A 14,534-nucleotide genomic window follows, 5' to 3' on the forward strand; every position below is an offset into this window, starting at 1 on the left:
TAGTTCTATCGTTCGATTTCAGATGAAACTTCATGACTTTTTTCCAGTGTATTACTTTACTCTATGATGATTTTTTAGTCATATTTTGTCAACAATATTGGAAAGTTATTATGCAAACACTAAACGAAATTTGATTGGTTGTAATATGTCATCATAATGAACAAACCAATCAGATTATTGAAACGAATGCAGAAATTTGTAAACGAAACAGTGTTTATTGATGATTCATAAGCTTTCAAAACGACACTCGTTTCCGGAAAAGATTAAAGTTTTGTCTACGTACAGCAATTTATCTTGTTTGTGGTATAAAATATTATTTTGAAAAACGTGATAATATTATTTTAAACCAAATATTTAATATAGGTACCTCTTATCAACGTTCGTTAAAATTTTACAAAAATCTACAATTCTGTGAAATTTCAGGTTTTAAATGTTTGATTCTAACATTTCCCGCCAAATTTTTGAATTTTTTTCTGCCGGAAATTCGTCTATAGATGCGTTTGTTTCCGAAAAGTGAACGTTTCACGAGTCAACAGCAACGTCTTTCGAGAAGTTCTAGGCGCTGTTTGCGACATTTTTCTTTCTTTTATCCGTCATCCAATGTTTGATGTGATGAAATAACACGATAATTAGCGAGTATTTTCGATATTAGTGTTCATAGTCGTAATAAAGTAACCGCTAGATTACGATATAATCTAATATGGGCGACGAAAGCCATCCGAAAACTCTCTACGTCGGTAATTTAGACGCGAGTGTGACAGAAGAATTCCTATGCGCGTTGTTCGGACAAATAGGCGAAGTTAAAGGCTGTAAAATAATTCGTGAGCCAGGCAACGACCCCTATGCGTTCCTGGAGTTTACGAGTCACTCGGCGGCGGCTACGGCCCTGGCTGCCATGAACAAGCGAGTGTTCCTCGACAAGGAAATGAAGGTTAACTGGGCTACGAGTCCTGGCAATCAGCCGAAGACGGATACGAGCAATCACCATCACATATTTGTCGGTGACCTGTCACCGGAAATCGAGACTCACATACTGCGCGAAGCCTTCGCCCCGTTCGGCGAGATTTCGAACTGTCGAATAGTACGTGACCCACAAACGCTCAAATCTAAAGGATACGCCTTCGTCTCGTTCGTTAAGAAAGCTGATGCTGAAGCGGCGATTCAGGCTATGAACGGTCAGTGGCTGGGTTCTCGTTCCATACGTACTAACTGGTCTACACGTAAGCCACCCACTAAAGGGCCCAATGAGGGCGCGCCGAGCAGCAAGCGAGTCAAACAGCCGACTTTCGACGAGGTGTACAACCAGAGCTCGCCGACTAACACAACCGTCTACTGCGGTGGATTCACTAGCAATATAATTACTGAAGATTTAATGCAAAGCACATTTTCACAATTTGGTCAGATACAGGACGTAAGAGTATTCAGGGACAAGGGATATGCTTTTATTAGGTTCACAACTAAAGAAGCGGCCGCCCATGCTATAGAGGCGACACACAATACAGAAATAAGTGGACACACAGTGAAATGTTTCTGGGGGAAAGAGAATGGGGGCACCGAAAGCCAGGTTTGTAAATAAAGAAAACATTAATTGATTAAACTTTTTCCCCTGCATGGATTAAGGGTTTTAAAGACGGTTCATAAGTTCATTAAAATCCTTGATTGGGGTCTACATCCTACATGCAAAACTTTAGACATCTAGAAATCTAGACCCAGAGGTGTTTGTAGTTGTCAGTTTCTCCTTTTATTTATTACATCAATATTAATTCAACAGATTATAAGTCTGTTGCCATGGGAGATGGTGTTAATGAAGGTTAGGTTAAGTCAAACTATACATATTATAGACAACATTTATTTTGTTATCACATCATATGATGAGCATGTCATGAATAAGCATTAAGAGGTATTTATCAAAAACAAAACTGTCCTTGGCTGGTTAGAGATATAGAAATAAAATATGATTAATATTTGGTTAATTTATTCCTATGATCTTGAGCTGATAAACTTAATCCAGCATATAGCAGCATATAGCATATATATGTATAGCAGAGTATGCACCACAGATTATACCTACAGATATGCACGGCTATAGACATAACTAGCACGGCCCCTGTAGTCCCTCTCGCTCAAGCAGAGGTATAATATATATAAGGTAGGTTGTGAAATGTTATTATTTCTATTTTACGTTTGCTTTAGCTATTGTAGCCTATTATACTGCGACCCACCATTGCACAATAGCTTCAAAAACAAAAAACAACGAAACAAATCAATTATTCCTTTAAAATACCTGAGTTAACATAACCTCACTTCACGTTGTTTGTAAAGATCTCACATATAAAATATAATATCTTGACAAACAAAAAGTGACCACGGCGATAAGGGTTAAATTTTTTGTCACGTTCTAATAAGAGCTTGAATGCATTTAGCTGTCTCGCTTTAACAGTAAAAATCACAAAAGGGCTAATTCTACAGGTATTTGTTCTGAGATATGCACTAAACAAGTAGTCAAATCTGAATATGAGATGTATGACTGCATATTGTATTAAAAAACTATTAGTTTTTAGTTTAGTTACAATAGTTAGTTTTTAACCCTTATTCTATGGACCTGCACAAACCAATATCAGATTGGACTATGTGATCACTGTATAGTGTACAAGTGGGTGCTGAATAAAAAATTTCCAACCAACTCTTGAAAATGTACTGACAAATATTACCCCCTGGCACAAGAAAAACAGCGAGTTTTACACAATTTTATGAATTTTACAGAGTACGAATAATCCACCTGCAGCCCCAACATCAATGGGTGGAGCACAAACACAGTACCCTAACTATGGGTACCAACAAGGAATGGGCTATTGGTATGCACAGGTAAATATTTCCATAGAATTCAGTGAAATAAACATTAATCTATTATAAAAATATAAACTGTTGAATAGATCAAATACATATTACTATGATTTGAATGTGAATATACAAAATGTTTTCAATTCTTATTTACATTAATATATTTACAGTAAAATATTAAATAATACTAAAATGCTGCAATGTTATCTGGTTTGATTATACACAAAAATATTAAAATACTTGTGTAATTATGGCAATATGTGGGCATCATCTAGGTGTATAATATTGTAAATTCGAATTAATCACTTGCCCAGCCAGAATGTTAGTTTACTATCACAGCTTATGCTTCAAAACTGTTTTGAAACCTCAAGATGTTTGTAGTAATTAGTTTACATCTTGGGGACGGACATAGGTTGTACTGTGTCAAAATTGGTTAAACAGATGGGGCATGAAGAGCTAGTAGACAGATGGACACTTTCACAATCAATATGAAAATATGGATGTACGATGTATAACAACCAGTTTATATACTTCACCTCAATATAAACTTTCACTTTATTTGCATAAAAATAAAATATTTACGGCAATAATAAGCTCACACAAAAAATTAATATCATCATCATCATTTATTTATTTTATTTATTTTATATCTAATTAGAACGGCAGTGCCACTTACACTAACTAGATGATTAATAATAAATTTAAATACGAATAAAGGTACAAGAAAAAAGACATAAAATACATCATGATCAACTCATCGCCAGGTCACTACAGAGCACAGGTCTCCTCTCAAAGAGAGAAGGGTTTGGCCACAGTCTACCACACTGGTTATGTACAGATTGGTAGACTTCACACACCTTTGAGAACATTATGGAGAACTCTCAGGCATGCAGGTTTCCTGACGATGTTTTCATTCACCGTTAAAGCAAGTGATATTTAATTAATTAAAATGCACATAACTCCGAAAATTAGGAGGTGCGTGCCCAGGATCGAAACTCCGACCACCGATTAGAAGGCGGACGTCCTAACCACTAGGCTATCACAGCTAAAAATTAATATATTTTACAGAAAATACACACTGTCCAACTGATCATTAATGGGCATGGTGCCCAAGAGACTGGCACTATTGCTTCACTGGAGGATTGCCAGGCTTAGCCATTGAGCTAAATAGACGCCGACTTAACTTCCACTTTTAATTCATTTTTATTTCCCTATAAAGTGTAGAAATATTAAAAAATAAATAAAATACACAAGAACCGACACTTATATAAACATCACATCATTATTATATTATCTTAAATTAATTGGATCACTTTAACAAGTTCACATGTGTGATGTCAGATGTGTCACTAGTTCAATGTACCATTGTAGTAACACAAGATTTTAGAAAGAAGATTAGTGCCCAGACAATGGCCGATTCTGGTGTCTTTCTCAAAACTAAATTTAAAGTATCTCCATCATTTTCTTTTTAATATTGCTAAAGAAAGATAAAATTTTAATGACTAAATTTTAGTGCACACTACAAGTTTAAATAATAAATTGTAGGATAACACTTTGCTACTATCCAAAAAAATCCAAAGTAAATCTGAATTTAACCTATTTTTCCGAAAATATCTTAAAATAAAGTACATCTTACAGGAGGTCAGCAATCAACATACTTTTTACTATCGTAGTAATGATATAAGTCCTGCAAATTGCAAATGCGCGTGGCCGCTATTTTAGTGACGTCAGCACTAGATTGAAGTTTCGAGCTGATGCTATATCGTCAAAATTACTTAATTTCGATGTCAATGAGACAAACTTGTAATGTTAGCCATTGGAACAATGGTTTAAAAACATAAAATAGACTACTTTCAAAGTTTCACACAATTTGGCTTTGTAGCAATATTAATTATGTAAACTATGTCGTCATTCCGAAGTAGGCCTTCCATGGAGAATTTTTTGCATAATGCTCTTTGTGCATAGTGTTCAGAAACAAATTAGAAGCGAAAAGAAAGTTCTAGTTTGGACAAACACAAGTATTTTACAGGGAAATACTTATTGTGTGTAGAAACTGCTTTGGTTTCTGGGATCGTTTTTTTTCCCCTTAAAAGAGAAAATAAGGGTTCCATGTTTATGGAACAGTCACAGGATTATATAAAAATGTTTACTTGAAAGTGTCCAGTTCAAGAAATTAGTCAAAATAATTAATAATTTGTGAGTAGCTCACGTCAAACTCATTATTTTCTTTCACTTTCAAGTAAAGATTTTTATATAAGCCTGTGAAGATGATACTGCTAGGGGCTCAATTTAAATCCCATAAGCCTACTTTGTCATAATATTAGTTTACAAATTGCGAAAAACCAAAATACCTAAATTTGAATTTCGCGGGCAGACCGTGTCTTCCTAAACGTTTCTTTTTCGTTTAACAGCAGGGCTACCCTGCGCTGCAAGGATACATGGCGCCGGGCTACTACCAGCAGTACGCCGCCGCATACAGCACGCCGCAAGCCGCAGCAGCTGGTAAGAAATGCTATAAACAATTCTAAAACATTTATTTCATGTAGATTGTAGACCAGTGATAACAAAACAAGTAGTCCATTGTTTGTATCTTGGCCAGAATCTTTCTCAGCAAATGGGAGCACAAAGGTGAAATGTATGGAAAAGTCTGGGCCGCCAGAACGCATATTTGTTGCTTTAACTTTTAATACATATTTATATTTAAAATTGTGCTCTGTTACCATAAAATAATACCGTAATCACTTAGTGTATTAAACATTGAACGTAAATACGAAATTTTATTGAAATTGGTTTTATATCAATCGAATAAAACTGGGTTTTCTCCTAATGGTCGTGTAAAATCATTTCACGAATGTTATATGTGTATATGTATACATTAAATTATTCATCTTGTAGACTGATATATCCGAAACTAATAAAAGATGTAAACGAAACATTGCATGCTTTTAATAGTAATTTTATCGCTAGCTTATCATTCGTTATCTTATTCTAAGCTCTTATCAAAACGTGAATGCATAAACGGCGACCATCGTTATTTTTCGTCATTGTAAATCACATCTTAGTATTTTTAAGAGATAATAATATAACTATTGATTATTTTGTTTTTGTAATCAGCCCCCTTTTGTACCGTTTGACAGCTACAGTGATCGCAAATCGCAATCATCTCTCTAAACAAACCATAATTTCAGCCTTAAAACTGAAAAAGTTATTTCTGAGGTTTATCCAATTGCTGATTAAGAAAACGATGTTCGGTTTGAATATCAAAATCAAAAATCAAATATTTTATTCAAAGTAAGTAGGTACCTACGGAGTACACTTTTTGAATGTCATTACATAAGTAAAATCACAAAAACAAAATAAAAATAGAATAAATCAGTTTACAAATTTAAGGTATCTAGATGACCATCGCATTTTTATTTTTTGAAGAAATCTTAGTACGCGACAGGTCAAGATTGCAATCGGGGTAAGACGCCCTGCACAGTGCACACCCACACAGCCCGCGGGCGGGTGATGTGCGGGTGTACGGGGCGTCCCCCCGCTTCATACCATATTATACTTCTCGGAGTGTTGCTTGCTTACAAAAATGATAACCATTTTTAGGGTACCTCAAAAGAAAAAACGGAACCCTTATAGGATCACTTTGTTGTCTGTCTGTCTGTCCGTCTGTCTGTCAAGAAACCTACAGGGTACTTCCCGTTGACGGTTGACCTAGAATCATGAAATTTGGCAGGTAGGTAGATCTTATAGCTGACATTTGGGGAAAAATCTGAAAACCGTGAATTTAGGGTTAGATCACACAAAAAAAATTAAATTGTGGTCATGAACTAATAATTAGTTTTTTCAACTTTCGAAGTGAGTGACTATATCAAGTGGGGTATCATATGAAAGGTCTTCACCTGTACATTCTAAAACAGATTTTTATTTATTTTTATGTATCATAGTTTTTGAATTATCGTGCAAAATGTCGAAAAAATACGACTAGTACGGAACCCTCATTGCGCGAGCCTGACTCGCACTTGGCCGGTTTTTAAATTGAAGATGGCAGACATATATTTAAGTAACACAATAATTAATCTCCCGAATACTGAAACATTTTAATACATAGAGCATTCCAAAAGCTAAGTGACTGTTTTTGACATAATAACGTTATAATGTTATATGTATAAAATGTTATATAACGAGACGTTTCGGTATTCAAATTCGAAAATTCATGAGTATTTTATAAATGTATATATCTGCCGAGATTTATATTCTTAACGAGCTCATTTGGCCTGATTTATATTGATCAAGTGTTTAGCGAAGTGGCTGTGTGGCAAGTAGCGAGCAGTGGGTAGTAAGAAGACTACAGCTAGTCTTCGTTGAGATGGAGAAGAAACGTAGTGAAATTCCTTCCATTCTTCGCACGATACTTGCAAGTATCGTGCGAAGGGGTGCAAGTAAAACAAGAATATTAACAAGAGTATATAATATACTGGCTGACCCGGCGAACTTCATACCGCCAACAGTCGATTCTTTAATTTTTTATTTTTTAATACTATTCTGCTATTCGGGACACCGGGTTAGAACCATCCTCGTACTTCAAGGAATATTATAAAAAAAGAATTAGCGAAATCGGTTCAGCTGTTCTCGAGATTTGCGCATAGCAGCACATTCAGAGATTCATTTTTATATATAGAGAAGATTATACTTTTGTAATATACATATACCTACTATTGGTTAATATACATGATGTAATATGCATGTTTACGTGAATTTTATTTTTTATAATACTAGATGATGCCCGCGACATCGTCCGCGTGGATTTAGATTTTTAAAATCCCGTGGGAACTCTTTGATTTTCCGGGAAAAAAGTAGCCTTCCCCTGGATGCAACCGCAGATCTCCGTACCAAATTCGTAAAAATCGGTTGAACGGATAGGCCGTGAAAGGCTAGCAGACAGACAGACACACTTTCGCATATATAATATCAGTATGGATTTTTAGCAGATATATGTTGCACCTATCCTTCCTCCTTTCCAACTTTTCCCTTTGCCAAAAGTAGAGGGTTTTTTATGGAGATAAGTGCTTTCCTGCATGTCCACTTTTTAGGGTTCCGTAGCTGAATGGCAAAAAACGGAACCCTTATAGATTCGTCATGTCTGTCTGTCTGTCCGTCCGTATGTCACAGCCACTTTTCTCCGAAACTATAAGAGCTATACTGTTGAAACTTGGTATTTATTTTTACTGCTACAAATATTTGGTATGAACAAATAAAAAATAAGAAAAGTTATACTATCCGGATCCACCAGAAAGGCTTGCCAGCCAAATTGTCACTGTATTTACTGTACTTTTATTGACTTCGCTAAACACTTAACCGGTGTAAATCAGACAATGTGGCTAATTCTCTTGTACGCAATCTCTAAACTAAACTAAAATGGCACGTCTAAATCTGTTGCTATCCCTTTTATAATGTTGCTTACGGAAAAAGATAGCACTAGATTTAGACCTGTTAATTTAGTTTAGTTTAGAGATTGTGTTCAAGAGAATCGGCCCCATTATGAATATAAACCGTAGAAGTTTCAGTTCTTGCATGTACGCAACGGATTAAACGCAACCATTTTTTAACCATAATATAGACAATGAATTATAAAAGTCATTTTTTTCATACAAATGAAATACTGTAGTTTGACGTAGTGTACTATGTTGTGTTTCCAGCGGGCTACCGCATGAGCATGCCGGGCGGCGGCGCGGGTGCGGCAAGCGGCTCGTGGAGCGGCGGCCCGCAACCGCTCATGTACGCGTCCGTGCCCTCTGCGCAGTACCCCTCCCAGTAGCCCGCGAGCCCGCGACGCGACCCCGCACTGACCAACGCGACCCCACACCACAACACACTACACCCCTCTACCACACAATAGTCTCACAACAGGTCCGCGCAATACCAGGCACACTCACACTGTCTCCGCCGACATTTGGCTAAGCTCGCCGTCACACGCATGTTGTGTTATGCCTTCAGCACAATTAAAACCTTCATCTACTAGATGATACCCGCAACGTCCGCGTTGATTTTCTGGCATCAAAGTAGCCTATGTTCTTCCCCGGAATGCAAGCTATCTCTGTACCAAATTTCATCAAAATCGGTTAAACCGATGAGCCGTGAACATATAGCAGACAGACAGACATACAGACAGACACACTTTCGCATTTATAATATTAGTATGGATGGCGGTTTATTATCATTAACATCTGAAAATAACTTGTGGAAGCAGCATGTGGAAGGATTTGGGAATTCACCGCATTATCCCAAGAAAACTTTGACCATTATGTGATTCGCATATCTATGGCGTAAATACCATATTGTGTGCGAATGTTTCGATGCGCTAACGCGTGAGTGTGCTTGTTTATGGAGCGTTGTATGGACCTTTTGTTACCGAGTATTTTGTGACTGTAAGCTTTGCACGAGTTTGCATATTTCGATGACGTTGATAGATTACGAGTATCGAAACATTATTACGTGAAGTAAAATGGACCTAAAATTCGTTTTAAGGTTCATGTTCATCCATACACTTATAGCCAGCGCCTGACGTAGAAACTAATGCTGAAAGTACTACCTTGAAACTTTTATATTGACTGTGGCACTGATTCCGTTGTCGAGTATCTGCATCCTTTTCTTTTTTACAATGCTAAAAAAAGACAGAACATGAACTTTACATTTAAAGACTCAAAATTTTTGGTGCACGCTACAAATTTAAACAGTAGGCTCCCGACTGTGCGCTAAAACCACGGGTTTTACCATCTAAAAATTGAATTTAAAACTGTCAAACTGCATCTGTCCTTTTCATATTACATTAGTAAGAAGAGGATGCGAATACTCTAAAATTAGGTTGTGCTCAGAATCAGTACCATTATAGTATTTCGATACTCGAAATCTATCAACGTTGTCAAGATGTGCCAACTCGTGCTAAGGGTACTGGACCGTAAGACCGTAAACATGAACTGCGAAAATGTCGTCCGAAATATCAAAATGAAATGTTTCAAATATTGAAACTGCGCGCGGCACTTCCAATATTTTTCATTGACAAGTATGGAAAATGTAGAAATGTATCGCGTAATTTTATTTTGAAACAGCTCTATTCTCTACATAATTTCGTAATAGAGTTTGTCTAACGAAAGCTGATGTGATTTTTAGCGTTTTTAGAAACCTGCATCACTACGGAAAATGTCACTTGTTTTATATAACATCACCTAGATTTGATACTAGATTTATTTAATAATAAGTATATTTTATACTCAATAAGTTCTGCAGGTAGTTTATTTATTAGACCTGGTCTGTCATTATAATAGTTTAAAATGTGGAATCTAAAATAGAAATCGCTTGGCATCAATTACATAATTAATTTAATTTTTAATTTAAAACAACTTTATTTCATAATACTATAACAAAGAATAAAAAATACGGGATATGCTTAAAAACAAAGGGTGACCTAATCACTACTAGTGATCTCTTCCAGGTAACCCATACTTAAAAACTAATTATTTATTCTGAAACATATTTTTATAAAAACAATGTTATTACTGATGTAGTCCTGTTTAAAATCCTATGTTTTCTGCCATGTGAACTTTTATAGCAGAAAATAGGATTAATGTATAGAATTACGGTAAGCAATCTGCATACGTAATGTAGGCCAACAAGAGATTGTGTTTTTGACGTTTTGACACTCAGATATCCAAGTAATGCGTGCGAGAGGAGAGGGCACACAATACTATTTTGTATGTAACTGACCTATGTCAAAAACGCTATCTCTCGTTGGCTCTATAATAATTACAATCAAAAAATAAGTAAAAAAGTATCAAATACGTTTATTCCTAGATACCCAGGGATTCACGACCTAAGTTTTTTAAAGCCACCATTTCTCACTATCAGCTTTCACTAGATATACTATATCTTCGTTATATTTTACAATCTGTATATATAGAAGGAGAAACTGACTGACTGACATATCAATGTACAGCTCAAACAGCTGGGTCTGGAAACTTAAGATTTTGCATGGAGGTTATTTCTATAAGTTAGACCAGCACTAAGAAAGGATTTCGAGAAACAACGGGATCTTTAAATATAATGTTTCTACCCGCAAATTAAGTTACGGGGGAAAGCTAGTCTCCACTAAGACAAGTTAAATTAAATAATATAATTTTTAATGTTGATTTGTGAAAACTATCGAAATATTACGGATCAAAAATATTCATGCATGAGAAACATATTTTTATGGTGCTGTTATCTATTACCACTAAAAGATCATATTACATATTATGCATCAGGTCACACTAACATTTAACTTTTAAATATATTGTGCATAGTATTTTTTTTATTATTTATGCATGTTCACGATAATGAATACTATATGTATTTATTTTAAAATCCCATATTGTATGCCAGAAATATTTCAATACAGTTTATTATTATTTTTACCTTGATCTAAATATTTATGTCAAATATAATTTATTTATTTTATTTCATCTGACAAATATTTCGGTATAACAAAATGTTGTTTGACTGTAAAGCACAATGGTGTTACTATAGAGACGACTAGACGCATCGTTTGTGTGAACCAGCCTTATAAGAACTGCCTTTAGACAATTATGGTACAAGATCTTGACTTATACAGCGAATAATGTTTGTTTATAAACTGAAATGTTATAGTGAATGTTAGAGATAAGAAGTACGCAATAGAAAACGTCCAGTACAGTAGCCGTGGCTAGCGCAGAACGTCGGGAACCGACGGACATATCCCGTATTTGACTTGGCAGAGTGGCCGATAACGTGCAGTTGGTTTATATGGACTCATGCTACGGCAAAAGGTGACCAGTCAGTGAAGACTTTGTCAAGTGACTCGGATTTAGGTAAAGACGAGACATTGAACAAGGTTCGCAGTTCGCTCTGTCGCGCCCTAGCGGCGACTCGCGCCGTTGATAGTCTACAATCTACATAGATAGGACATAACGAAATAAATTATAAATTTAAAAAAAAGTTATAACGATATAGGAGTAGTGTCGCGAAAGGCCTCGTGTACATACATGTATTTATTGGCGCTCGCGCTGCAGACTGAGCTGTCCCGACCACTGCTCGGACGCGCCAGCCGTCTGACGTATATTTATAATTATTAAGTTCAGCACATGTTGTTTTGTTGACATTGAATTGTTATGATTTATTGTATGGAAAGCTGGTAAGTCAATAAAGTGGAAAATGGGACACCGGGTGTTTGATTTGCCGTCGATTTGTAGAATATATTATACTGTATCGTGTTTATTTCGGGGTCCAAACTGGAGGGCGGCAGTGTACTACTGTGATTGAACACTACGTGTAAACAGCTCGGTTATTGAAAAAATATTATTGTAAAAATTCTAAACGTCATTTTGTAAAAGGAAAGAATAAATAGTTTAAGTTTATTAATACTTTGGATTATTATTGTATTATTAATTATTCCGAAAATTGTGCCTATACCTACCCTTTATTAATATAATACAACTTGGATAACAAATAAACACGAACTGTAAATAAATCTAACCTTCATATAACTAACTTTTAAATCTTACGGCTGTTTCACGGACAGTAGCAGTCGGTCAATATTGATCAACAGCTATACTCTATTTACGGAAAGAGTTCTCTTTCTGTTACGTAATCCTATAGATAGAGGCAAAAATCTCAGTGGGCGTTAACCATTTTGAGTCACCAACCAATCACAAACATGTTTTCAAATAACATTCGAAATTCAATTCGATTTTTTTTTTCAAAAAACATAAGAAATTCCGTTAGAAAACACAGTTACGTTTATGTTTGCAAAATGTTTAGCGCCCATTGAGATTTTTGCCTTTATCATATTTTAGTAGTAGAGAGTATACTAACTTCATTCTGTGGTAGAGTACATATAGTCAGTTTTACCAACTGCTCTGGCAAGTTATTCAAAAACAATAGAAAGATTACATGAGTTTATATTTTTTTAGACTTCAGTTTGTTCAAGTATTAGGTGGGTATTAGTTTAGTTAGTTTGGTAATTATTGTTTCTGAAGTGATAATATCTCGGAAATGTCTAGACATCTAAAAATAGTCTTTTTTTAAAAATCCGCCACAAGTGAACCATCCAACTGATAAAGTTAAATTTTCAATGAAAAAAAGAAATATCCTGTCTTACTGCCGTACTCAGAGTCGCTTAATCGTTACTTAATTACCTAAGTTTAGTTAAAACGGGACAGACTTATATCTCTCACATAAATCTGTCTCGTTTTTACTCAATCTTAAGTAACGATTAGCGACTCTTCAGTAATTAACTTTTAACAAGCTACGTCAGTAAACTTTCTTCGTCGCCCGCTTCATTCAAGACCTGGCTTCACGCCGTACAAAAACTGGGGGTAGGGTAGACGACGACGACGACGACGCGAGGAGCCGGGGTGATTAGATTTCGGTCTGGGCTACCAAAAGGCAGCATTTCCATTAAAAATTGAAACTTAATAGTTTGCGTTAAGGAACTTTAAAAGCTAATAAAAACTTGTAGCCGGATTTAATTATTAACCGCTTGTGGCTGTCTAGGCATTTCTAAATATCTAATAGTAGGTATTCAAACTTAATGGCGGTTGAGAATTTAGTCACAACTGCTGTGTTATAGATATAATATTTCCGTACTGCACGCAAACCAGCTCTCGCAGCTCACTTCTCAGCCGCCATTTATCTAAGTAATTAACAGTCACCGTGGCTGATAGATCATTTAGCAGCTCCAGTCACTCCGAATCTCGGTCACCTGTAAACTGATACAAAATTATCGGGTCGTTCCCGTAAAGTCATACTCCCGTGAGTAACGCGTGACTCAACGGGAAAAAAATCCTTTTGAGTCCCAGTGTGACACAAGATAAATTTTCTTGTGACAACGGCGACGCTTTTCAACACGACAGTTTTGTGAGAGATGTAGTCAACTCTTGCGCGAAAACCGCGAAAGTTGCTAAATGTCACGAAAAAGGCTCCGCATGTTTTTTTATTATTCTTTAAATATAATGTTTCTACCCGCAAATTAAGTTACGGGGGAAAGCTAGTCTCCGCTAAGACAAGTTAAATTAAATAATATAATTTTTAATGTTGATTTGTGAAAACTGTATCGAAATATTATGGATCAAAAATATTCATGCATGAGAAACATATTTTTATGGTGCTGTTATCTATTACCACTAAAAGATCATATTACATATGCATCAGGTCACACTAACATTTAACTTTTAAATATATTGTGCATAGTATTTTTTTATTATTTATGCATGTTCACGATAATGAATACTATATGTATTTATTTTAAAATCCCATATTGTATGCCAGAAATATTTCAATACAGTTTATTATTATTTTACCTTGATCTAAATATTTATGTCAAATATAATTTATTTATTTTATTTCATCTGACAAATATTTCGGTATAACAAAATGTTGTTTGACTGTAAAGCACAATGGTGTTACTATAGAGACGACTAGACGCATCGTTTGTGTGAACCAGCCTTATAAAAGCAGGTATTTGTTCTGAGCTGGTGTAAGAATAACCATTTCATGGCTATCGCAATCGTCAAGAAATTCTGCCCTTTGATTGGTTGATTCACTGTTTACATTTTTTCACAGCCAATCAAAGGGCAGAATTCTTGTCGATTACGATAGCCATGAAATGGTTATTCTTACACAATTGG

At 35.6% G+C, this 14,534-nt stretch overlaps 1 protein-coding gene across 1 annotated transcript; it reads left to right on the top strand.

The window, feature by feature from the left end:
• The first annotated feature begins 502 nt into the window (after window positions 1-502).
• Rox8 (TIA1 cytotoxic granule associated RNA binding protein Rox8) lies at window positions 503-12,269 on the top strand. The gene is made up of 4 exons (XM_034977919.2): window positions 503-1,564; window positions 2,764-2,865; window positions 5,253-5,343; window positions 8,535-12,269. The coding sequence occupies exons 1-4, from the start codon at window positions 701-703 to the stop codon at window positions 8,651-8,653; spliced, it is 1,176 nt and encodes a 391-aa protein (XP_034833810.1). The 5' UTR covers window positions 503-700; the 3' UTR covers window positions 8,654-12,269.
• Window positions 12,270-14,534: the final 2,265 nt, after the last annotated feature.

This window comes from Maniola hyperantus, chromosome 18, assembly GCF_902806685.2.
Source record: "Maniola hyperantus chromosome 18, iAphHyp1.2, whole genome shotgun sequence".
Lineage (NCBI taxonomy): Eukaryota > Metazoa > Arthropoda > Insecta > Lepidoptera > Nymphalidae > Maniola > Maniola hyperantus.